This window comes from Cervus canadensis, chromosome 11 (genome assembly GCF_019320065.1).
Source record: "Cervus canadensis isolate Bull #8, Minnesota chromosome 11, ASM1932006v1, whole genome shotgun sequence".
In the NCBI taxonomy this organism is placed as follows: domain Eukaryota; kingdom Metazoa; phylum Chordata; class Mammalia; order Artiodactyla; family Cervidae; genus Cervus; species Cervus canadensis.
Genome location: NC_057396.1, coordinates 60,272,094 through 60,298,856, shown reverse-complemented (window position 1 = coordinate 60,298,856; position 26,763 = coordinate 60,272,094). Strand labels below are relative to the sequence as shown.

General features: G+C 46.2%; 1 protein-coding gene across 8 annotated transcripts in view; it reads right to left on the bottom strand.

The window, feature by feature from the left end:
- Positions 1-26,763, bottom strand: part of CD44 (CD44 molecule (Indian blood group)) — an 88,992-nt gene that overhangs the window by 49,078 nt on the left and 13,151 nt on the right. For all 8 annotated transcript variants that reach the window (XM_043481333.1, XM_043481334.1, XM_043481337.1 and 5 more), the window contains one exon: positions 2,474-2,639. In XM_043481333.1, coding sequence (XP_043337268.1) covers positions 2,474-2,639 — 166 coding nt within the window. The remainder of the gene's footprint in view (positions 1-2,473; positions 2,640-26,763) is intronic.

The window sequence follows — 26,763 nt, the reverse complement described above, 5'->3', positions numbered from 1 at the left end:
TCACATTCTGCTAGCCCGTATAACACTGACATTCTAGAATTTACAATACCCTCTGTAAATTATTCCTAAGTGTTTACTACATTGTGTTGACTGTAGGTTTTACATGTCACCCTGTCCATAAGTTAGGGATATTAAAATTTTTATGTTTGTATACTACATAAGTTGACTTAGCACACATGCACACATACTACATGAGTAGGTTGTTGTTCCCAGGAAGAAAAGAAATACTCTGCAAATCCATCCATGCAGCAGACTTTCATCTTTCTTTTGCTCTCGGTTCTTCGGGAGGGCTGGGTCATTAAATCTTGCCCTGGGCTCAGAAGCTGGCCTGGAGTCTAGACTCCTCCCCATGCAAGTGATGTGGCCCAGGACAGGCTGTAGAACTAAGCCTCGGTTGCTTACTCTGCAAAGTGGAGTCATACAACCAACCCCTGGTGCAGTTTGAGGATTAAGACAGAGATACGCATAGATGAGCTGGGGTCTGTGCTGTGCTCACTGAGTCATGTTTGATTCTTTGCGACCCCGTGGACTGCAGCCTGCAGGCTCCTCTGTCCACAGGATTCTCCAGGCAAGAACACTGGAGTGGGTTGCCATTTCTTCCTCTAGAGGATCTTCCCAACCCAGGGATCAAACTCAAGTCTCCTGCATTATCAGGTGTAGTCTTTACCACTGAACCACCTGGGAAGCCCTTTGTCCAGCATCTAAGGGCTGGATAATTGGCCAATGGGCACAGTAAGAACTTCCCTTGTTCTCAGCATATAAGAACATTTCCGTATTTCATGTTTTCCTTGCCTGCATTTCACAATCAAAATTCAGCTTACGAAATCCACTTTCTTAGGCCACTGGCCTAGTCAGGGCCATATTTAAATAATTAGCCTTAGGGATAGAATAAATGGACCTGCTAATTAACTTTCCTGCATTGTGCCTTCACCTCAAGTTCAGAAGCTACCCGAGCTATCTGCTCCTTTTATATTCTCCCAGACCCTGCTGGAACACACGCAGATGTCTGCACACATCTGCTCTTCACTTCAGAGCAAAGCTGCTCAATAGAACTTTCTGTGAAACAGAAACATTCTAGAATCTCAGTTATCTGATAAAAGTAGCTGCCAGGCATTTGTGGCTAATTAGGCACTTGAAACACCATTAGTGCCACCAAGAGCCAAGGTTTTTATTTTATTTAATTTTAATTAGATGTCAATAGCCAAGCGTGGCTAGGGGTCACCGTATTAGAAAAACTGAAAAGATGCTTCATTTTCCTAAGTCTCAGTTCCCACCCAGACTACAGGTGCCTTACCCAAGGACAGGGGATAGATGCACTTAACTTACACTGAATGGTTTCCAAAAAGAGTTCTGCAGCTAGACTTTTTAAAAAGCAGCCTGTGTTTGTATGTGAGCGTGTTAATGAGAAAAGAGAACCATGTTACCTAATGTCACATTGCAAAAGTGCAGAGGGGCGGCTGCAGGACGGGGCGGAAACTTCGGACCGCAGTTGTCCAGATTCCCTAGGGTTCTTCTCATGAAAACAAACCAAACCCAAACACCTCACCACGGTGGTCACCACTGCTCGCTCTTAATGTGCACCACTTACCACAGGGCTGTAAAAAAAATTCAGAAAATAAGGGCCATGCCTGCTGTGAGGGCTGCCCAAGTGGCTCAGCGGTAAAGAGTCCACCTGCCAATGCAGGAGATGCAAGAGATGCAGGTTCAATCCCTGTGTGGGAAAAATCCCCTGGGGTAGGAAATGGCTACCCACTCTAGTGGAAAATTCCATGGACAGAGGAGCCTGGCAGCCTACAGTCCATGGGGTCGCAAAGAGTCAGACACGACTAAGCAGCTGAGTGTGCACACACGAGCGAGCCTGCTGTGAACATCCTGGACAGAAGGACCCGAGGACGGCTCCCTGAGCGCTGTGAGATCCGGTAGGAGGCGCTCAGGAGGCCTCCCTCAGCCCCTCTCACCGCTTTGCAATCCCTTGTAATAATATACATCTTAATAATTCTCGTGCCCTTTTCTCTCAAATCAGAGCAACACAGAAGAGAAACAAAATCAAACGAGAGAGTTTGAAAAGCCTGCTTCAGCCAAGTCTGCAGGGTCAAGCTCCACCAGGCACGTATTTATCTTAAACACTGTTACTTGGTTTTTCGATTTCTTGTGGTTCTGACAATGATACTGCTGGCTTCTTCAAAGCGCGCTGTCGATAGGAGCTTCAGGCAACCTGAAGATTCCAACCTAAGACCTTGAAAGCCTCCCCTGGGAAACCCTGCTGTGATTCACAAAGGTGTCTTTGGCTGGCCTTAAATTTTAGTAGTCATACTGGTTCCAGATTGACTTGCCCAAATTCATGGGTGGGGCCGACTCTTCAAGCAACTTAGCTGTCAGAGAGGACGCTTCCGGGTCTAAGTCCCGCCCCCTGGACCCAGGCAGCTAGCCTTCCGCAGTGGGCTTGGGGTGTAGGCAGGTGCCGGTCCCTTACCTGCAGGTCTCAAACCCTATGCTCCGGGCCACCTCCATCTGGGCCATGGTGGGAAGCGTGCTATTGAAGGCCTTGCAGAGGTCGGCAGCCTCAGTCTTGGAGATGCTGTAGCGACCATTCTTCTCCACGTGGAATACGCCTGCATATCGGCAGGTTATATTCAGATCTGTGGGATGAAAAGGAAAGGTTAGATTATTCTGCATCCATAATTTGGAAAGGGTGAGAAGTTTGTTTTAGAGCAGCCTCATTGCAAAGCCAAATAATCTTCCCTACTGGCCAGAGCCTTCCACCTTCACTGCAGCATGTCAAAGCGTCACTGCCTCATGCTTAAATCTGAGATAAGAGGCAGGAAAGTAGCATCACTTGTACATTCTGTCCAGGTGGCGCTGGTGATAAAGAACCTACCTGCCAACGCAGGAGACATAAGAGACCTGAGTTTGATCACTAGGTTGGGAAGATCTCCTGGAGGAGGAAACAGCAACCCACTCCAGTATTCTTGCCTGGAGAATTCCATGGACAGAGAAGCCTGGCTGGCTACAGTCCATGGGACCACAGAGAGACACAACTGAGCGACTGAGCACATCATTGAGAAAACTGAGGCTCAGAAAAGTGAGCTGCCCAAGGAAGTGAGGGTTGCTGTCCAGAGCCTGTAGCTGCCTTCCTGAATCCCAGCTGTTCTGTTTTAGCAATATATTCCCGAGCTGATAGCCAGGGTGGGAATGTCTGTGACTGCCGTGTCCCTGGGTACCCAGCTTCTTTGGGGTTCTGTGTGGCATCATCTTTCAAGAACCCTGAGAGGTGACTTATAGGTGAATTATATACATATTATTCATAGGTGAAGAAACTGGAGCTGAGAAAAATGAAATGACTTCCCGAAGTCACCCAGCAATTAAGTGGCAGAGCTGGAATTCCATCTCAGGTCTGTTTAACACCAAAACCCACGCTCTGATCCACTTATTCCCGTGTGCCCAGGAATCCTTTCATATCATTAGAGCAAGTCTTCACTCTGGAGGGATACACCTAAACAACTGTGACCTAATGACAAAGATAGGGTCAGTGTTAATGGAACTGTAAGGACAACAACTGCTCTCTCCTTTCTGAGCAGGAAGTAGCTTCCAACCACGAGAAAACAGTGTCTGACAAAGTGCAAACCGAGATGATAAGAGAACTGTGAAACCTCTCCACAATCTTTCTCGATTCTGAACACAGTAAAAGAAGAAATGGCGCTTTGAAAAGACATAAGGCAGTATCAAGTGATTTTCTTTTCTTTGTTTCACCAGCACACAGTTGCTTTTAAAGAAGTGTCAGAACTAGGTGAAACGGAGCAAATGTGTTCGGGGGATTTCCTTTCTGGTCTAATGGTGTCCTTCGGAAGCCACTCACACAACGCTTGGCTGATGAGGCTAGAGGAGCACAGAGGAGGGAAACGGACAAGGTGCTTTTGAAATACTGTTTGTTTTTACTGACATTTTCAGCTTTGGCTTCGGTTGACCAATCTTTGCCAAGAGAAACTGTTGCGCTGAGTGACTGTCCTTCCGGAGGCACTCTCAGTCTTGCTTACAAAAGAGAAACAAAGCCTCCCAATCAGCTTCTTGGAGGTGAGACTGTTAGGAGAGATCTCAGCGGATGCCAGGAGAGGCGGTGCGTGGCCGTCAGCACGCGGCCGGGTGGCTGCTGTTGCTCCCAGGTTTAATATAAAGTCTGGGACATGGACAGTGGCTTGGAGCTAAATGGCAGTTTCTGTGTTATTAACATGAATTTGAGTTTGCCACCTGGCATGTAGAATATGCAAATGCGAAAGGAACCATTCAGATTGAGACTTGTGAATAAAATCTCTTGAGTTCCACGAGGAGTAACCAACATCCCTTGACAGACAACACACACATGCATGTGTGAAGGTGTCTCTCCGTGTGCATGAGACTAGTGAGTGTGTGTCGTGTGTGCTTGTGGTCAGCCAAGACAGGAAATCACGGATAAAATCTAGCTTCAGCCTTCCTAGAAATGCAAAAATTAAACGGGGCGTGCAGTAGATCTCAGAAAAGGGGCTGCTGGGTGAATGAAGAAATTCTATACAATGTGAGGATTCCACAGCTTATATTCATCTTAGTCTCACACATAAAAATGGTCCCATCCTAGCCCTGATGGTATTCAGCCATCTGGCAATTCCGAAGACGGTTCCAACACCTTCAATTCAGGTCAAGAGTATTCACAGTTCCTCCCCTCTGGGTCCCTCGTGCCTTAAAAAGGACCAAGCCTTTCAGGGTTGTGTATCCGTTAAGTCTTCATACTGTATGAAAATTTTCCAACACTTTCTTAACACTTACACAAGCGGAAATTACTACCCCCAAAGGGTATTAGTAATACTAACAGCAATAATAGCTGTTAACACATATTGTGCACTTATGATGTATAGGCCAGACACTCTTCTATGCATTTGACAAGTATTAACTCATTTTATCCATAAAACCCCGCTATATGGTAGGTAACATTATTGTCCCCACTTTCCAGATACAGAAACTGAGGCACAGAGAGGGGAAGAAATGTGCCCAGGTTCACAGAACTCGTAACGATGGAGCCAGGATTCAAACCCAGCCAGTCTGGGCATCAAGAGACCACAGGCTTAACCACCAGGCCACTACTCCTAAACCCAATTTACAGAACATTTTATGCACTCTCAACCTCCCCCATTTAGAGCCCGAAATATCCCCGAGATTTAAGTTAGAGCAAGGCTGAGGCATGAGTAGCCATGGACCACCAATCACAGGACAGCCACCCATGTCCATGGCAATGGCCACACTGCCAACACCTGTAGAAAGGCAGGACTCCCCAGACATCTGGGCATCGCTCTGGATAAACAGAGATCTCTGTGATCCAGGAGCTGCCATGACTCAAGGGCCTAATAGTAAATGGCCAAATGAATCTCTCCAACAAGCCTGTCCAGCTGGACATGAATCAAGAATGCTTTCCGCTGGGCCCTCTGGTCTCCAATAAATCATGAAATAAAGGAGTGATCCCATGTTCCTCCCTCTGAGAGATCTGATGGGCAACAGTAATGGTTGGAGGCCACTTTCAGATTCGGGGTGGTGTCTTTCTGGAGGGAGAGTGTTTGTTATGATGGGGTTGCCAGGAGGACAGAGGAGTCACCCAGGGATCTCACTGCCCATGTGGGAAGAGCTCTACCAGTGGCCTGTTGGGAAGACCACAAAAAACGTGCTCACCAAGAGACCTGTGTAATCCACTCTCTGGCACCAACTCACAATGAAGCCTTGTAGTTCAACTTAGAGGAGATATACCCAAGGTATACCCTGGCTTCAAGTCCTGACATTGCTACTAGCTCTGGGTTACACAGATAGATAGTTCCTTAACCTCTCTGACACTCTGCCTTCTCCTTGATGGGATGACAACGCCATCAGGTTTTGTGGGACTGTGAAATGAGACAAAGCATGTCAAACACTCCATGTGATGTTTGGCACTTAATTAGAGCCAATGGGTGTTTTATACTCATTAGGTGCGTGATCTACTTCAGCTAAATTAATTCTCACAAAAATGCTATGGAATAGGCACTACCGCCAAGCCCATTTTAGAGAGAAAGAAACTGAGGCACAAACAGATTAAATAGTGTGTCCAAAGTCACCCAAGTGGGCAGTCAGGGTTCCACCTCCTGTGCTATGCCGCCAATTCCATGGGGTTCTAGGTAAATTTGTTTTACTAAACCAAAGCTGACCCATAACACCATGAATCTTGCCTATATTTTTCACTAAGACTCACGTCAAGAAAAATAGATCTTTTTAGTAAAATCACCCTAGCACATTTCAAAATCTTGCCGAGGGCCTGAGATGAGTAGCTTCTTGGTTTACTCCAGTTGCTTCACAAGTGGGAGAAAATCACAGCCTCTTCTGAGAGTACCACCCTGTGTAATCTTTACCCAACGCGCCCTTGTCTGAGGGTCCCCAGAGTTTAGAAGGTGAGTAGTGCTGGGGAGGGGATGTCACACAGCTGACCAGTAGGGCTGAGGGACAAAAGTTTTCATGAGCGGGTCTTCAGGGGTCTATAAACCTGTGAAATTACTTATATGCAAGATTCTGTGTGTATGTACGTATCTATGTATCTGTAGGCATGTGCATGCAAGTGTGTACACGTGCATAGGTGTTTCGCTGGGGACGGCATCCCTGGGTTTGTATTAGCTTCTCAAAGATGTCCATGACAGAAACAGGTAATGAATTATAAGAAATTATTGTCTTTAAAGTCAAAGTGTTAGTCACTCAGTCATGTCCGACTCTTTGCGACTCCATGGACTATAGCCCACCAAGCTTCTCTTTCCATGGGATTCTCCAGGCAAGAATACTGGAGTGGGTTGCCATGCCCTCTTCCAGGGGATCTTCCTTTAAGGTTTCTTCATTAATTAGAAATTCCAGGATTCTAGAATTTTGGAACTTCTCTGTGGGCTTCCTGAGAGCAGTGACTCCGTCTCTCCCCAGGACCTTGTACAGTACCACAGAGGTAGGCACACATGGAACAAATGAATGAAGCAAGGAAATGCTCCCCACTCCCCCCAGGACGAACAGACTGTGTGAGATACAAACAAGACAAGTCGTGTCTAAAAGAATCAGCAGCTGGCCTTTTTGAGAATTCCCCAGTAGATACTTCAAACGTCTTGAAGCATTTGCTTCTGAAAACTTTTGCCATTTTCCCTGAAAGCAAATGTGGCAGAGACCAACTTTCAGCTCTGTAACCAGTATTGTCTGTCTGGACTTCACAGTCGTCCTCTCCAAGGTGAGCACAGCCTTTTTGCATCCTATCATAGGCCCCCTTCTGAGGCCGGATCTCCTGAGACAGAACACACACAGTGTACCCCACATGCAGACCCCAGGAGGCCATCTGCAGTCATGCTGTGCCCAGAGACAGTTCTCCGAGCCAGGCTTCTCCAGATGGCCCCAAATGAATTAGTGTGTCTTCCAACAGGCGCCACCTAGATGGGCCTGGCCCCTTCCATCATCTCCTCAGAAAGGGTGAGGCAGCATTAAGGCAGAATGAGATTTTTTTTCTGATTTGGTCTCACCAGAGTAGGCTGTGTGTCTGGGGAAGTTGGTCTTCTTGAAGACCGGGAGGAGGCCAGTTCCTGCAACTGAGTGACTCGTGTATTTTCCACGGCCATGATAATAACTGCAAATATTCATCCAGCACCTAATTGAACCCATATGAGGTTTTTAATATTTTACACCTAAAAATTCACTTAATGCTCACAGTAGTGGTGGCTATATGGCAGGCACTTTTATTATCCCCATTTGACACAGAAGGTAACTGAGTCTTTGAGAAGACAGGAATGACCTGAGCCAGGGGCCAGCAGACCAGATTTCCGACTGGGCAGTCTGGCTGATCACAGTGCAGTGTTAAGTGGCACCTCATACGTGGGACAGATGCTAAGCTACAGGAAATCCTCTTCTTCTCCACGTGGTTTGTAAGGTGCAGAGAGGTGAGAATTAAAAGAGGGCTCTGCAGAGAGAAACTTGAGCTTATTAAATATTAACAAGCTCAAGTATTATTTTAAGATCACAGGTCTCTTGATTCTGGACCAAAGGCTTAAAAAGGTAGGGCCCTTCTCCTAAGAGTTTGGGAAGATGTCTGTGGGAAAATCTGCACTAATGGAACTTACACCCTTCTCCCCGAGGCAAAGATGCCAAGGAGGTCCCTGTGTTTGCTGACTTTCCCCAACAGAAGGCTGGCTTCCTCTTTCTCATCCTACCTGTCCTCTTCCCGTCATCCCCTTGAAAATCAAAGACTCCAACCCCAGCTGCAGCTTCAGGCCTCCTCTGCCCTTTACAGTCTGAAGACTCTGGCAGAGATCAGGCAGGGCAGAATGAAGACAGGTTGACCTACCAGACCACAGTCTGTCCCTGTGACACTTTGAGATATCTGATGACCAGCCTACAAATTTCAACAGACCAGGCCGTTCCAGCTGGGGCATGACACTCCATCCACTCCATCAAACTCCTGGAGTCAATCACATGCAAGCCAAAAGCACTTGTGGGTTCTCCACATTTTTCACCTTTATACTGTTTATCACAAGTTAGCCAGGATCCTTTTTCTGTCTTCTGATTTGCTGAGCTCATGTCTGGAAAAGGTTATGCAACTCACAAATCTAATGGAACTGATTCTGATCAGAATTAAGGAGAGAAAAGGTCAATTTTTTTTTTTAAAGCACTATTGCTAATTGGATCACCTGTGTTTAAAGCCAGGCGGGATAACAGGGAGCAGCTAACCAAATTCTCATGAGACACAAAACACGAGGAAACAAAAACCCACAATGACTAAGCATGCCCCCCCCAGCCACTGTGAGAGAAGCAGGACCTCCAGGGTCCATAATTGCTAGATTCCTGACCCCTGTCCAGTGCTCTGACTACTGAACTTGCTTTTATAAGAGGCCTGAGCAAGCCGTTCCAATAAAGGCCACAGTCCACAGTGTTAATGGGACACGAAGAAACCATTCTGTTCTTCACTGCGATTGTTTAATGCCTTCAAAGCCCAGAAGTTTCCATCTAGGAGTCTTCCTGGCAATTACAGCTCCTGCTGCCACCCAGGTCTGCCAGTCCAGAAGGCTGGCAGCGTTCCTGCTGCCCCACATCTCTCACCCCCATCCCCTGATGCCCATGTGATGGGCGCCTGATGAAAGGGTCTATTGTTCAGCACCCCCTTCTGAACCAGGCCAAAATCACGCTCAGTGGCCGAATCGCCTTTGGCTGCCCCAGGCAGACCATGAGTCTTGAGTGACTCAGTCTCTCCCGGAATTGCCCTGGAGGCGGGTGAGGGTTTAATGAGCAGAGAAAATACTCATACACCATCATCCCCAGAGAATTTCCTCCAGAATGTGTTCTGGGTGGCTTTCAACTGAGCTATTCATCTCCTGGCACTCAGAAGGGAAATGCACCCCAATTTTTTGGCGCCCGACTCTATCCCCTGGCCTCTCAGCCTTCTGTCCAAGGAGCCTGTCATGGCAGCCAACACTGAAACCACAAGGACCTATCACATCTGCTCTGTCAGAGGCGAGTCCAAGGGCTCTCAGCCACTACCCTGACCCTTCAGTCTAGGCCTCCAAAGGACCAACCCCATGAAGCTCTTAGCTTGTTTGTACAGAGTCTAAAGAAAGAGCCCCCACCCCTGCCTCCTGGTGGAAGGATGGGAACTGGGGGAGAGGAGAGGGTGGGAAGGTCTGCTTAGGCCCCCACTCCTGATCCTGGATCCAACAGTCTTTCTAGCCAAAGAAAGTGTGTCCCAGAACTGTCACCTCAGTACCCAGTTCTGTGAGGCTAAGTGGTTTTTGATGAGTGAGTCTCCGGGAAGACAGCTGAGGGAGAGAAACCACAGCGTGTACCCCTACATGTTGCCATGGTGACCAGAAAATGCTCTGGGCCTGAGCCCTTTGTTTTCTTCTGTTTTCTTCTTTTTTGGATCATATCTGTTTAACAGACTGACTAACACAAACCCAGGATGTGGTTAAAAACAAATGAAAAAGTATCTCAGGAGCCCACATGGGGTTTTTTTTTCCTGTTGCAAGTAGAAAAAAAAAAAGAGAGGTCCTACTTTGTTTCATAACTATATATACTTGGGGGGGGGGGTGGCTAGTTACAGTTATATCACCTATCTAGTTCAGGTACAGCTCTGGCTCAGGTCTGGAACCGGATCTTTGAGGAACTGGCTGGTTTTATTTTGAGGGGAGTACTTCACGAGGGGCTTCCCTAGTAGCTCAGCTGGTGAAGAATCTGCCTACAATGCAGGAAACCCCGGCTGGATTCCTGGGTCGGGAAGATCCCCTGGAGAAGGGCTAGGCTCCCCACTCCAGCATTCTTGGGCTTCTCTGACGGCTCACACAGTGAAGAATCGCCTGCAGTACGGGGGACCTGGGTTCAATCCCTTGGGTTGGGAAGACCCCCTGGAGGAGGGCATGTCAACCCGTGCCAGTATTCTTGCCTGGAGGACGCCATGGACAGATGTGCCTGGCGGGGTTCAGTCCATGGGGTTACAAAGAGTCAGACACGACTGAGCGACTAAACACAGCATAGCACACTTGATGAGAGCTGAGGTGGGCTGAGACTGTCACTCACAGAGAACAGCTGTTTTTCGGGAGGGTTAGTGAGTCACTGACACGCAGATGACCTGTAGGGCCCCATCTGGGAGAAGGGCAAAGGGGTTCTAGCCTAAATCCTGTTCATCGTGAGCTGCGTGGCCTTGAATAAATCACTCTCCATCTCTGGTTCATGCCTAAACTTCCTGCCTCCCAGGATGAATGGAGGAGTTAGGAAATGCTTGAGCTAGCAGAATAAAGCAGGGAGGCGCCAGATGCACACCTGGGGTGGTATGAACATCTCAGAACACTTTTCAAAAATCTTAATATTAAGACGCATACAGGCTCCAACCCCAGCAGAACAGGTGGATCAAAGCACAGGTGTCAGTAATATCACTCTGGTGGGGTCTTTCCAGCTCCAATTATGAAGCATTTCCACATCCAAAAGCAGTCTTGTGAGGCCCATCAGGTAGGTACTATGGCCCCATTTCACAGATGAAGAAACTAAGGAGCAAGAGATTCAGAGACTCCTAAGTCTTACAGAATTTGAATAAAACCCAGACCTCAACTCAGATTTTCGAGGTATTCTGATTTTCCCCATTATCTGTGGTTCTGACCTTTCCATCTTGGGTGTCAGCCAGCAAAGGCGAAGACAGCATTCAGACAGAAGGGTGATGGTTTTCATACTTTACCTTCCCTTCTCCTCCCAATGATGTCTTAGGCAGAACCACAATATTTAAGAATGGAGGGAAGCAGAGGTGCTTCCGTGGGAGCTGGAGTGAGGATGAAGAGGTCAAGACCCTAGATCCAACAGTGGCTCATTCTTGCCCAGCCCTCACCCCACCCCACCAAGGGTCCTGATACCCTCCACAACGCTTTAGGAAGCTGCATGGAACACTCAGGAAACCACTGCACTAGGGGCCCATAATAGCGATGATAACCACTGCTGGGCAAGACATCCTCTGTGCCAGGGGCTCCAAAGCACCCTAAGAGGGTGAGTCACCCCCAAGACAGCTGTGAAAGCAGAGGGTCACAGCGCTAAGTCATTAGTACAAGGCTCTGCAGCTCGAAGGCTGCAGCCCAAATGAAATGCATTGTATAAAATGCTTTATAAATGATCCAAGCTTAGTAATTTAAAAAAAAAAATGCTCTCATCAGTCTCAAGAATAAAAATATCTTGCAATGTAAAGCTCTCCTTAAAGGTTGGTCCTGGTTCACCCTGTGGAGAGAAGATAGCTAAGTCTGCCTTTCCAAATCTAATCTACAGTGATGGGAGCTGATCAGCAATGGACTCGAGAGGATTGACAGATCCAGAAACTGAGGTGAAGCTGCTGTCCTCCAAGGTAGAGCCATCCAGGGTGAGCGGAACAGAAGGCCAGCACCAGTTCCCGCAGAGCCCAGCAGGACTGCCCAGGCTGGGGTATCTCCAACTTGGATTTGAATTCCTTGACCCTATCTCTTCCAGCATCCTTTCAAGGGATGAAGAAAAGATTCTGGAATCTATGGAGCTGCTTTTTGGTGTCGGACATTAATCTAGGTGTGGTAACAGTGTCCTACCATGGGAACCCCAGAACGGCTTTGAGAGGTCAAATCATCAACTCCATTTTGCAGATGAAACAAGTGAGGTTCAGAGCACAACTGACTCAACATTCGACTGTGAAACTGGCATGGTCACAAGCCAAACGCTGGAATTACACCTGGCCTCTGACATGAGTTACTTTAGATGTTTACCAAAGCCACGCCCCTCTGCTTGGGGCACAGAAACTCTCACACTGGGGGCTGGAAATGCAAGGACCCTGTTGGGTGTGGTTGGGACAGGTCCTACTGCTAGACCTCTGGCTGGGCTCCTCTGTGACATTACCACTAATGGAGTACCTACTGTGTGCTAAGTGCTTCACACTGATTGTCTCATTTAATTCCCACAACAAGTGTATAATATAAGGACTATTACCTATATCAGACCTTATTACAGATAAGAAAACTACAGTTTAGAGAGGTTAAAAAACTTGTTCTTTTCCTATTCATTTATTTATATAATTAAACGTAAGTTGCCTCTATAAGTTAATTATGTCAAATTAAACATTTAATTAATTGACATTTTAATATTTAATTGTTGACATTTTACCCGTTTTTCTTATTTCTGAATTTTGGTACTTGGAATACAGACTCTTATGATGTCCAAAAAGAAGAAAATAATTTGTCCAAGTTTGCACTATTAAGGGGTCAGGCAGCCTGGCACCTTTACGTGGACTGAGATAGAACAAGAACCAGGCCTTTAGGTTGCCCCTTTCCTCTTCAAATACAACAGCAGTGAACTGATGCAGCTACAAAAGCATGTATTGATAACAACAAGTATTAAAGTGACCAAGGAGAATTCTAGATTTCCACTGATTTTGAATTAGGAGGGCTTGGAAATCATCAGGTCGTGTTTTTGTGACTCAGTCATTCTCTCTTCTCATAGATTATGTTTCTCTCTCTCAGATGCTAAAGTGAAGAGCGGTGTGTGTGCACCCATGTGAATCAGTCTCCTTTGCAGTTCAAGAACCTGACCATTATTCATTCTCCAGACGCTTTTGGAATATTACTCAGCCATAAAAAGGAACAAAATTGAGTCTTTTGTAGAGATGTGGATGGACCTAGACTCTGTCACACAGAGCGAAGTAAGTCAGAAAGATAAAAACAAATATCATACATTAATACATAATGTGGAATCTAAAAAAATGGTCCAAATGAACTTATCTGCAGGGCAGGAATAGAGACACAGGCATAGAGAACGGACATGTGGGCACAGAGGAGAAGGGGAGGGTAGGATGGATTGAGAGATTAGAATTGACGTATATACACTGCAATGTGTAAAGTAGATAGCTATTGAGAAGCTGCCATATAACACAAGGAGCTCAGCTCTGTGCTCTGTGATGACCTAGATGGTTGGGATTGGGAGGCAGGGGGGATGGAGGGAGGTCCAAGAGGGAGGGAATATATGTATACATGTAACTGATTCATTTAGTTATACAATAGAAACTAACACAACATTGTAAAGAAGTTACACTCCAATAAAAAAAAAAGATTAATACAAACGTTTCAAAACAGAAATCCTACAAAGGGAGACGCTGGATCATGGGGATATTTTTAAAAATCTGGGCCAGAAGATTTCTAGGATCAGTACGGTTCCAATTGCCCTGTGAGCTAAGAGCTTGTAATTCATACCTCTTCCTGAGCTTTCAATCTCTGAAATCTCATCTGTAACCACAGATGCCAGATGCAAATGCCAGGCTCCAGAGAGCTCATTCCTGACAAGCTTTTAAATCCGACTCAAGCCACAGAGTTTGGACCAAAATCTTTACCATTTCATGTGTAGCCGGTGTGGGCCAAACATAACTTCCCGCTCTTAAGGAACATGGCTCACACAAAAAAGCCAGGAGGCTTGGAAACAGAGAAGGTTACAAATGACCCTTCTGCCAAGCTGTCAAAGAAAATAATTAGATCTGGATTTTCCTTCAAATAAATGGTCGTTGGACACGGAAAGAGACCCCACTAGGTGAAGGCCTAAACTCCTTTCACCACGGACATTTGAGGGGCATTCTAGAAGCACTAGGATGAGCATGACAAGAACTCTTCTTATGAAATCTGTGCCTCTCAGGTCACTATTGGTCTCCCTAGGGCACGGTGCAAGGCATACATTCAAAGCACCTTCTAGAAGATACGATCCTGGGAGCTGAGGATACACAAAGTCCCTGCCCTGAAACAGCTTATGCTCTAGTGTGGGGAAACAAGACAGTCACACAGGGAAATGCTTAGAATATAAATAAGGCAATGGGGTAGTGACAGCACTACACAAAAATAAAAGATAAACAGGCTGCCTCTTCCGGCAGTCTGTGTGGTCTGAGGCTCTCTTTTCTGAAGCTGTTGGGTATATTTTCCTTATTTATTGTGGGCCTCTTGGTGAGATCAGATACCTGACGAAAGAAAACACCTATACACAGAGAGAGATTAAATCATGTTTGGAACTCATCTTTGCCTTCCAGGGTCCATGACAAGATATCCCTAGAATGCAGACTTAGGATAAACACAGGAAACTTGGCAGGCAAAGGCCAAGGAAACTGAATGAGCCAGCTTCAGTGTCCACTTGAGCCATAAGCTGGGTACAGAGTTGATGGAAGTGGGCTACAGACACCCATTCTGGGTCTTTGTCTGAACTTGAAGGAGGCAAATCAGCGTGACAGAGCAGCCCATCAGACTGCAACTGTGATTAAGTCCACGCACCAGCCCTGAAGACTTACAAGAATCTCCCTGCATCTTCAGCCTCTCGGAGTTTACAGTTACTAAGGTGATGGAGAAATCACTCCCATGGTACTGTAAGATGCTACAGCAACCAAGCTCATAAGTCTTTCACATTAGAGAGACTTAGGTCCAAAGCCCAGCTTGGGGTCCTATAGAATATTAGGCACACCATGATTTCTTAACCTTTCAGCCTCATTTCTTCCTTAGTAAAGAAAAGATGGTAACTCCCTCATGGGGTGCTTTTAAGTGTAAATGAAGACATGCACTTGAAACAGGTAGCAAAGTACCTGACTCTTAGTCAAGTGACTGGGATTTGATTAATATTAGACAATCACCTTATAGATTAAAGTGTATTTAAGGCTAATTCTGCTCTGACAATTCTTGATAAACTGGCCAGCCATTCACTGTATCACTGATAACAGCCACTCAAGACCCCAGTTAGGAGCCAGGAGCCTAATTATTCAGATACACAAGCCCCCACTCTATACAATATGTACAATTGACAGATAGGAAGGAAAGAAAGAAGGAAGAGGGAAATACAGAAAAGAAGGAAGGAAGAAATCATCAGATAGATGAATGGATAGATGGATAGACAGACACTATTTATAGAACACTATTCTTGGAAGAAGTCTGCCTCAAGTGATAGTAACCCATAGAATCAAAATGGGTTCCACTGGGACCATTCCTTGTTCATCTTTATATCCGTGATGTCTGATTCACAGTATGGTGCCCAATAGATGTTTCTTTGGTTTGTGGAAATGCATTAGAGTCCAGTGACCTGGGATCTGGAGTTTGACTTCTTACTAATAAGCCATCAGTTCTCATCAGTAAGGCTTCAGTTTCTTTATCAGACCCAGGAAGAAGTTGGCTTTGGTAGTCTCTAGGTCCCTTGGCCAACCTAAGGCTCTGCCTTTAGAAGGACAAGTCTATGTTTCTTTCAAACTTGTTCTCTAAACCCAAGTGGCTCCCTCTTGCCTGCAGGGTTGTGGTATTTCCCTCCGGAATCAAGGCAGCGGTGGTGTGATGGCTGCGTCAAGAAGGCTGGAGCGGCCAACAAAAAGAAATAATAGACAAAACAAGAGTGTTACCAGCATCCTGCTCTCCGATTACACCAACTAAACGCCTTCCAGCCCACAGAGACTAGAACCTGCCCCATCGAAGTCGGAGGGAGAGAATGGTTTCAATTAAGAGAAGCACAGCAGGATCGCGGATTCCCTTAGAGAGACTACTCCTAAATTATTACAAACAGCCCCAGTGCTCCCTGTAGCAAATTTCAGCATCGCGTGCCAACTCAGACCATTCTTTAGCTGTGAGACAATCCTCCAGTGTGGTGCTTTCGAGCAGATCCCACCTGCACCCCTGGAAGTCGAGACGCCCACTCTCAATTGACTCCCTGATCTCTGGTGGTCTCGAAGGTCCCCCCTGCCAGGGCAGAGAGCAAAGAGGGAGGTTCCCGCCACCTGCTTTCCCAAGGATGACTCTCAGTAGTACTAAATCGTTTCAAGACCGTTCATTTTCAAGGAGCCAGAAAAACCCAGATTCTCAGGAAAAGGAGACGCCTTGAAGCTTTAAGACCTCCAGTTCTGGAGATTGGGAGGATAGGATGGGCCCCATAAGACTGAGTGGGAACGCTGGTGTGGTATTAGAGGGAGTGGATTGAATTCCAGCCCCACCACATGACAGCAGAGCCTTCTTGGGCAAGTTACTTCATCTTTATGAGTCTCAGTTTCTCAGCCTATAAAATGGCTCTGAGGAAATGCAGTCATTCATTTACTGAACGGATATTTGCTGCACACCTCAAAGAGAGGTTTATGTGAGTTAGATAATAAACTCACGGGAAAGCATCAGCGTTGAGTTTGGTTCATAACAAGTGTTCAGTAAATGTTAATTTTTTTCCTTCTCCCACAGGAAGATTAAAAAAAAAAACAAAACACCCTGGATGACCAGTACCAGTTCTCCCATATACCAAGGGGACCCCTGGGTTCTGATTTATAATGTATTTACACTATGAACAATTGTTTGTGTTTTGATAGTCTTGTTTCAGCACAAACAGCAGTCTGCAACCACACTCTTAAGAAACTAAAAGCAAAATGAGAAGCTGACACAAAGGCGAACACTCCTATTAAAAGATGCAGAAGTTTTAGTCACTTCTGAGGTGCGGCTAGGAGGGGCCGGATCTTCCTTTCTTTAGAGGCGAACAGAACTAAGCAGTTAAAGGTAATTAAAGGTATTTGGGGGAGATAAGAGGATTGAACATCCCAATATGACTGAGGGGTGGGCACTTCATGTATTCAAAAGCTGGTCCCCCAGCCCCAATCCCTCCACAACCAGGAAATTCCAAGCCTGGGCTTCTGGGGGAAGCAGTGGAGCCTGAGGAACTTCAAAATTTCCAGAATGAGATGGAAGCTACTGCATTAAATTGCCCCTAAGGGTCTTTCTACACTCTGAGACCAGGAAATAGCACTGAAAAGGAGTGCTTCTCCCCAAGAGGGAGGGAAATACCATCTCCTCCTCCAGCCTCATGCCAACTGTCAGCACCAAAGGCAGGAAGAGGCAGATCCTGCTGAGACAAGCAGCCTTGGAGACTGCCTGTCAGCAAGCAAGTAAAGACAGGCCTGGAGCGCGTCGGCCGACTCGTTTTCACCAGCTTCTGCAGCAGCCAAGCTTCCCGGAACATCCCCGGCTGCCGTGTATGCCTGGCAACAGTTGGTCCAGCAAGCAGGTGGGTGTCAGCACTTTGGTGTCCCCTCCCCACCAAATTAAATGCGATCTTATTGGCTAATATTTTGCCCAGAAATGGAATGAGCATCTTCCAAAGGCAGCTGGAAGCATTTCTCAAGCACAGCTGGAACAAAGTTTGGGCTGAATGAGGACAGGAGAGGTCCAGGGTCTAATACTGCTCCCTGTCAGTTATTCCACACTTGATCTGGTAATACTTACACAACCCTGCACCTAGGTATTATTACTCTGCCTTAAAGATAAGAAACCTGAGGTTCAGAGTGTTGTCAATTGCCACATAATTGATGAGGGGCAGGACTCGAACCCAGGCTTCTGGGTGGCTCAGTGGTCAAGATTCCGCCTGCAATGCAGGAGCCACAGGAGATGCAGGTTCGATCCCTGGGTTGGGAAGATCCCTTGGAAGAGGGCATGGCAACCCACTCCAGTATTCTCACCTGGAGAATCCCATGGACAGAGGAGTCTAGTGGGCTACAGTCCAAAGGGTTGCAAAGAGTCAGACACGACTAAAGCCACTCGGCATGCATGCAGGACTCAAACCCAGATTTAACTCCAGGACCCACAGTGCTTTCTAAGAGCCTGGGATACCAGACTCAGACCCCACTCATGAACCCCTGAACTCAGTGCTTAGCCCAGAGGCTGAACTGACAGTCAGTCCTCCTAACTACAAGGATGATGAGTAAACATTCTCTAATGTAGCCTTTAGAAGAAGACAGAGAACCTGACTTTGAGAAACTATTTCTTGATGGCCTATTTGAAGAGATGCCTGTTTCTAAATGTCTTCCAGAGGGTCTGGGAAGCTCATCTGGAGAAGAAACCGGATGAGTTTCCCAAAGATTTTAACAATGCAAACAATACAGAATACAGAAGTAGCTGTTGACTTTAGCCTTCCTGGCAATACAAATAACAGGAAGCTCAAACAGATAATAGGGTACCTTTCCTCTACCCTGAGAAACAGTTCTTAAGGAAGGCTGGAGATTATCTGATGATGTTTTTCTGTAAGGAAACTGAGCTGCCCCAAACAAGTTTCAAAAGAGAGCCATGGGGAGCCCCACCCTCTGTCCCCAGTAAGAAGAATCTAGAATATCTAAGGCTTGCCTCCCCAAACCTTGCTCCATCTCTTCTCCCCCTCAGCAGAACATGTTTCCCCCTTGTCTTTCACAACCATCCTGAACACTGCACATATTCAGCCTCTGTTTGGAGCCTTTGCAGGAAACCATGGAAGAGACTATATCTAAGTGATGATAGCCAAGAGGAATGGAAATTGGGGTGGTGCCCAGTCACAAAGGAAGGAGAAAAGATGTGGCCTCTTTGCTGACCCTCATTTGCTTTCTAAGCAAATTTGTCTCTTACTCCAATAAATAAATAGACAGATGATACATACATGGATGGATAGGTACATAGACCAACAGATAGATATAGATGATAGATATATATGATAGATACATGGATGGATGAACAGACAGATACATAATAGACACATGGATACATATATACATAAAACTGTTTTTTTAACTGAATTTGGTCATCACAGACTGAATCCAACAGGGTAAGCCACAATCTCACAAATCCAACCAAATAGTAAAGTGGATACAGGCCTTCAGAAAAGAGAAGACCAATTCCAAGTCTATTCATTCAACAAGGTTTCATCCAGTGCCCCCATGGGCACTGTGCTAGGCACTGATACCAGGGCACTGAAAAAGGTCAGAAAGGTCATTGCCCCAAAGCAGACGATGGTCCAGGGAAGAAGACAAACACTCAACAAGGCAACAACACGGCACAACAAATGCTGTAACAGAAGTGAAACGTGCTGGACGCTTGGTTTAAAGGGAAGCCTTTCGTCCCCAAGGCCTCTGCTGTCCCCAAGAGATGCCTCCCCGAGGCACTGTCGTTTCAGCTGAGAACTGAAGGACAGACAGGGAACTAGCGGCCAGGCTCAGCAGGCCTCGCAGTCAGGAAATTCACCCTCAGAATAAAGTGTAAATCATTTCAGTTTGATAGAATCCATTTCCTCTCGCTCTTTCATCATTAGATTTTGAGAAGCAAGGCCCCCTTCCTGAGTCAGAAACCATCACATTCTTGAGGTCCACATTAAACATCCCCTGGGTTTCTCTCCCCTGGATTCTGTCCTCATAAATCCTTTAATGATACTTAAGTGATAAAAAGGAATGGAAAACAAATTTAAAAATTCTGAGTTTCCCTCCAAGCTGTTAGATTCATGAGCACACTGCATGGAGGCAGGACACTGGCCCAGAAAACCCACCTGTCTATCTTTGGAGTAATCAAAATGTTAAGATGTTAGACCTTTGAGCTTTGGACTCAGAAACTATTAATATTTGGAAGGAGTTTTTCTTCTTATGAAAGAGCAATTATCCATACAAAATTCAGTAGTTAATTTAGATTCCCTGAAGCAAGTCTGATCCATGGGGAGTCAACACAGTGTGGTTGCAGGAACACCAACTCTGACAGTGGAGAACTTAGGATTCAAATCCTGAATCTGCATCAATTCTGTGATCCTGGGAAAATCATTAAACGTCTCTCCTCTACAGGAGTGTAATAATGCTAAGTGGGAAGTTGATGTCAGTGCTGGATTAGATAATGGAGCTGAACACACTTCACACACATTAAAACACTCCAGGAGTGTAGTTTTTGAAAAGGGAAGCCTGCTTTCTCCCTTGGGGGTCATCATCTCATAATTTACAGGAAGAGATGCTCTTCCAAGGTCGCAGTAATTCTTTTTAAATGCATCACTACAGACTCATGGTCTTCAGCAAAGTGCAGCTCCAGCAGCGCTGAGATGAGCTGGAATGATGAGTTTCTAATAATAAAGTTCTCAAGTGTGCAAAAGATGGGCTATTTCTTGTAAATTATAACAGATTTAAGGTTATTCCCTGATATGCTTTTATTGGAGAGAGAAAAAGATAAAGTTATAGCTATCGTGATTGAGTATAAACCCAGACCATCCAAGCCTCCAACTGCAGTGTGTCCCCCATGTGAACTCTTTGTCAGTGAGGTGTGTCTTCGAGAGAAGCGTGAGGGTGTGACTTAGAAAACACAAGAACTTGCCTTTTTTCTTTTGCCTACATAGAATTGTAGATCAAACTCTACCAGCTGTGTCGACTCCCTTAGTGCCTTATTGATTATAAGAGACATTGCTACCAATGCAATAAAATTCTTCTAATTAAAAGTGCTTCAGGGAAGACGAGGCCACCAACTCCTAACTCGTTTGGGTGGATCATGACTGGTCTAAGTTGAGCACTGTGGTCAGAGTTCTCCTTGCCAGTGATCCGGTTAGTGTGGGTCTCCTGGGGAATAGCACCCCATTCTTTCAATGAGAAGTAAAGTGAAGTCGCTCAGTCAAGTCTGACTCTTTGCAACTCCATGGAATGTAGCCCACCAGGCTCCTCCATCCATGGGATTTTCTAGGCAAGAGTACTGGAGTGGGCTGCCATTTCCTTCTCCAAGGGAAGTCAATTACGGACTTCTGGAAAAGCCATCCTTCCACTTTTTTAGAAGAGATATTTATGAATAAGTATCCCTTCTTCTGGTGGTAGACACTGCTTTTTGTTTTGTTTTTCCGTAGGATGCCTGGAACTGTGAGAGTCAATTTGGGACCATGAAGGAGGCTAAACTATAGGAAGACACTATGAGGGGCAGAGTGGAAAGCTGGAAGAAAACTGGATCTTTGATAACATCATTGAGCTTCTGGAATCATCCTGTTTCCATACTTCTTGCTGTGCTAGATAACAATTTATGAGGGTTGATAATCTGTTACTTACAGTGATAGCAGCTGACATGCACTGATGTGGGTATACCAAGAAATATGACAGATAGCAATTCCATGGGACTCACACATCATGGTTTGATGCATAGATGGGCTGTAGCTTTTGTTCAACCATGATAGCTATAACTCCATCCTTATCTCTCCAACCCAAGAAAGCACATCTGAACAAAAGGAAAAGGATGCCATCATCATCACTGGGAGGGGGAATAATCTGAATTTGTTCTTGTTTAGAAGACACAGTTGTTTCTAACTGATCATCTGGATGGCTGGTGCCTATACTCTGCTAATTGATAAATACTATTAGCATTGTGCATGTGTGTGTATGCACACGTCTGACTCTTTGTGACCCCATGGACTGTAGCCCTCCAGACTCCGCTGTCCATGGAATTTTCCAGGCAAGAATACTGGAATGGGTTGCAATTTCCTACTCCAGGGGATCTTCCTGACCTACGGATCAAACCTGTGTCTCCTGCATTGTCAAGCGGATTCTTTACCACTGTGCCATCTGGAAAGCCCAGCCTGTGCTTTTACCTGAAAGCATTCTAAGTGATGCTTTGTGGCGGGGGGCGGGGGGGGCTTGTTTTTGTTTTTTCCTTACCACATCTATCTCACCTTCCTGATAGAGTCCACTCTGGTCATCTCCAAGTATTTACCTCCAACAAAGAGATTTTTAAAAAGTGAGGCTTTTGTAGTCAAATAGTTGGACATCTGAATTCTAGGGCTCTTGCCTGCTCCTCCTGCCTGGACCCAGTCAATGCACCTGCATAGCTGCTGGAAGTCATCCTACAAACCACCCCCTAGGGACACATCAATCAGACCCTGGCCTCAAACTCTTGCCACCAAAGTGTTCAAAACAAGACCAAGAAACTTCCAATAAAATGGACCAAATTTGACCCTAACCCAAGGCTTAATGCTCAAGATACCTACATAAATTATGAATTTTTCTCCCATGGAAAAATGATACTTTTTGTTTCCCAGAGTTTGGGTTCCTTCATTTCCCCAACATATACTTCTAAAAGTCTGAGTCAACTTGGAGGTTCTCATGGTTCTCTTCCCAGCACTGTCTATTGCAGGGCAGGTAGGACAAACCTATTGCTTTCAGAATTTTGAGGAATAAAACCTTCTTTTTTGGCCCTCTTGTTCAGAGGACCCTGTGTGAGGCAGCCAGAACAGGAGCTGCTGTGGCTACAGTTGTGATGAGGAGCTCTGACCCCACTTACCAAACTGTCCCCTGGACTTGAAAGCTGGTGGGAATGAGGAGTCCAACAGGTAGCCCCAACCCCGCCCCCTCCCCCGACATGGAGCTGCAGAAATCCTGCAAACACACTCATGCTATTCATTGAGAAGTCTTCTCTGATGCTCCAAATCAGGCACAGTCTCCCTGTTACATGCTCTCACAAGCTCCTGTACTTCTCCTTCTGAGCTCTGACCACAAGTGTAATTAAACAAGGGTGTAATGAGTTGTTTACGGCGTCTTCCCAGCTAGAGCGTAAGTCCCATCACAGCAGCAACTGTGTGTCTCTTGTTTAAGGTTGTATTCCTAGTGCCTGGCAGAGTGCCTGGCATATATTGGTATTCAGTCAATGCATGTTGAGTAAACAAATGCACCATTTGAAAACCACTGACTGCTCAGAGAGGATAGGTAAGAGCTAGGCCAGGTGATGCTGGGCCTTTTGGTTTCCAAAGGTTCATTGAGTCATAAAGGATCAAAACAAACACCAAGTATGCATGCACAAGGAACTACACAGGAAACCAGATCCGAGAACAGTGACGGCCCCAGCAGAGTATAAACATCTGCACCATTTCCCACTGTGTCACACACACACACACAAAGCCTAAAACCCAGGACTATTTTCTCTTCCTCTTTGTCCCTTCACATCTCCTGGCCCTGGTCAGCCATGTGTCCTCCTGTCTAGTGCCCTTTCCTATCATCAAGGGATGAAATGGAAAGGGGACTGGATGGAGCGTCAGAAACCAGAGTTTTGACTCTAACCAGTTGTGTGACCTTGGGCAAGTCATGTGCAGTCTTCAAGATGGCCTTCCCATAGTCATCCAAAAGAAAGAGGTGGACTCTGTAATCTTCAGCACCTTTCCCCATGCTGCCACGCCATCATCATTGGCTCTGTGTCACCAGATCCTGAAAACTTCTCACTCAGGGCCCTTTCTCCTCTTCTCCCTCTTTGGATCCATAATTCAGTGCTGCTATAGGATGCAGCTCAGCCTTGCACCTTCTAAGCCCTGGCAAAGCATCTGAAAACCCTCCCTCATTTGCCTCCAGCACTTTGATTGAGTCACTGCATAGGGGTATTGTGACAGAACTTGGCAGGGCACCGCAATCCCCTGCAGGCTGGCTGTGTCTGCCCACCTCCGGAAACAGCAGGATCAAGAACTTGAGCACGTACCAAGGGCCCTAGATAAGCGCTACCCTGGAGAGGAGGGCAGCACATAGGAGACGGGTGAGCATTCCGAAGACTACAATTTCAATGACTGGGGTCAACCAGCAACAGGAGACAGAGATAAAGGTGAAAGTGACTTCAGGTAATAATAGAACCTTGTAGTTTCAACATCACATGTTTCTGCCTACCAGCACAAAACACTTTTCTACCAGCAGGTAGAGGTGGAGAGGCAGAGGGATTATTACCACCATGCCATTTCACATAGTATACTGAAACATTAGACAGATAAAGCCAGCAGCCCAGGGTCACACAATTAGGCTTTGACACGCTGGGAATTAGAGCAGTGTCCTAATCTCACCCAGGGGCTATTTCCAGTAGACTCCTGATGGAGCCTTTGTTTATCCTTTGGTTCTACCTTATCTTACCTGCCCAGGCAGTGAGCTTGCTTTTTTCCCTTGGGTATGAACAGGGGGAAACTGGAGCGGCTCAGAGTGGGCTGACCAGCCTGAGTTCAGAACCCAGCCTTCTTGACTTGGATGCTCCAGTGGGGCCAGCCTGTGGAATGTTACTACTGTTTGTTATCTAGGAGGCAAGGGAGAGCCCCCCCGTAGCAGCTGAGAATGCAGAGGCTCCAGGGCTGATAAAAGCTGTAATTAACATGCACATACAACCCTTTCATCTTCAAAGGCTTTAACTAACATGAGTTAGCTATCATCCCCACGGCTGAGGAATCATTTTCGTCTTCTCAGTTTACAGATGAAGAAGTTGACGCGAGAAGCTACCCTTGGCCATGAGGTCTGGCCCTTGTTCAAACAGAGGAGATTCCTGGCTCCAAGCACCTTACTTCACTAGAGTTGATAGGAAAACAGAATGTGAATGAATCAGAAGAGAGGGCTCAGGGGACCAAACTGCTCTGGGAAAGAGGCTGCATTTATGCCATTCTGGAAGGAGACTGAGTCTATGGTATGGCTATTTAACCAGATTAAGTGGGCTAAACTCTCAGCGTTACACACACTATCAGAAAGTTACACTAGAAAAGCCTGCCGCTCTATTGCGGTGATGTCTGTGTGATACAGGAGGTCAAATCCTCCATACTGTGCCCATAACAGACATCATTAATTGACCTCAGCACTCTCTGTGGGCTTCCCAGGTGGCACTAGTGGTAAAGAACCCACCTGTCAATGCAGGAGACATAAGAGACATGGGTTCGATCTCTGTGCCGCGAAGGTAAAGAGTCTGCCTACAATGCAGGAGACCCAGGTTCGATCCCTGGGTCGGGAAGATCCCCTGGAGAAGGAAATGGCAACTCACTCCAGGATTCTTGCTGAGGAAATCTCATGGACGGAGGAGCCTGGCGGGCTACAGTCCATGGGGTCGCAAGAGTCGGGCACGACTTAGCGACTAAACCACCACCACCAATATTCTTGCCTGGAAAATTCCATGGAGAGAGAAGCCTGGAGGACTGCAGTCCATAGAGTTGCAAAGAGAGTCGGACATGACTGAAGCAACTTAGCACGCATGCATGCAATCTTTGCAGCTGAGCCAAGGTCTGGCTTCTTAGCACAGCCTCTCAGGCAGCCTCGAGTAATCATCAATGGGAAACAATACAGGAGCTGAAATCTGTTTGCTATTGCTGCCCTGCCGTAGAGCCTGTTTGCGATTCTCTTAAACTGCCAAAAGTTGCCAAAGTTTTTATCTCAACCAATGTTGGAACTGACCTTTTTCTGAACTCTGTCTAGCACTCTCTAAAGAGGGTGTCATGAGAACTTCTAAGTCTCTGGAATGGAATCTCATATATGGTGCCACTTGATCACTTGAAGTCTGTCCAACCTCATCCTTCACTGTTCTTCAACATGGTGTCTCTTAATTAAAGTGCACGGAGCCCCTTACTGACCCCAATCAAGTCATACTTATTTGCCCAACTTTAAACTTTCAGTTCATTCTTAATGCTTCCTTAAGTTGCTCTCCTTTCTCTGTTCATCTTGAAGTGAAGTGAAATCGCTCAGTCGTGTCCGACTCTTTGCAACCCCGTGGACTGTAGGCCACCAGGCTCCTCCGTCCATGGGATTTCCCAGGCAAGAATACTGGAGTGGGTTGCCATGTCCTTCTCCAGGGGATCTTCCCAACCCAGGGATCGAATCCAGGTCTCCCACATTGCAGGCAGATGCTTTAACCTCTGAGCCTCACGCTCAATTCATCCTCAAATTTTACTGCTTCCATGAAACCATCCTACACAATTGCCACACACAGAAATGTCTGTTCTTTTATATACTTTCTTCACTTGTTTAGTTCTTCTTTCACCAAACAGTAAATTCTCTGAGGACAGACACTAGACCTACTTCCTAACTTCTTTCCACAAAGCCAATCACATAATCGTTTTTAGTGCATTTACTCAGTCGGTGGGTTTATCTCCATTTTACACCCAGAGAAACAGAGGCAACTAATAAAGGAAAAACCTTGCCCACAGTCATCCTGTAACTAAGATGGAAAAATGCTGAGCCTCCGCTGGCCACATGTGGTTCTCACTTCTCCTTGAAGGCAGTGTCTGGGGGATTGACTGGATATACAGATGACTGGACCATACCCAGCAATTACCGAGAGCAATGCTAATGACAGAACTGAATCCATTCAGAAGTATTTCAACTTCTGGTCAGTGGATTCTAGATGGATATGAAACAGGGCACACCCAGGATGCACTGTGATCTGACAAGGGTTTTCAGTGACCGACAGAAGATCAGAATCCCAACAGAGCATTTAGTCTCTGACTTACCACCTTGAAGTGACGGCTTAGTTGCTCAGTCATGTCTGACTCTTTGAGACCCCACAGACAAACCTGCCAGGCTCCATGGAATTCTCCATGCAAGAATACTGGAGCGGGCTGCCATTTCCTTCTCTAGGGGATCTTCCCGACCCAGGGATTGAACCCAGGTCTCCTGCATTGCAGGCTGATTCTTTACCATATGAGACACCAGGAAAACCCAACTTATCACCTGGACAAACTCCTAAGTAATGTAGTCTTTCTAATTTCCTTTCC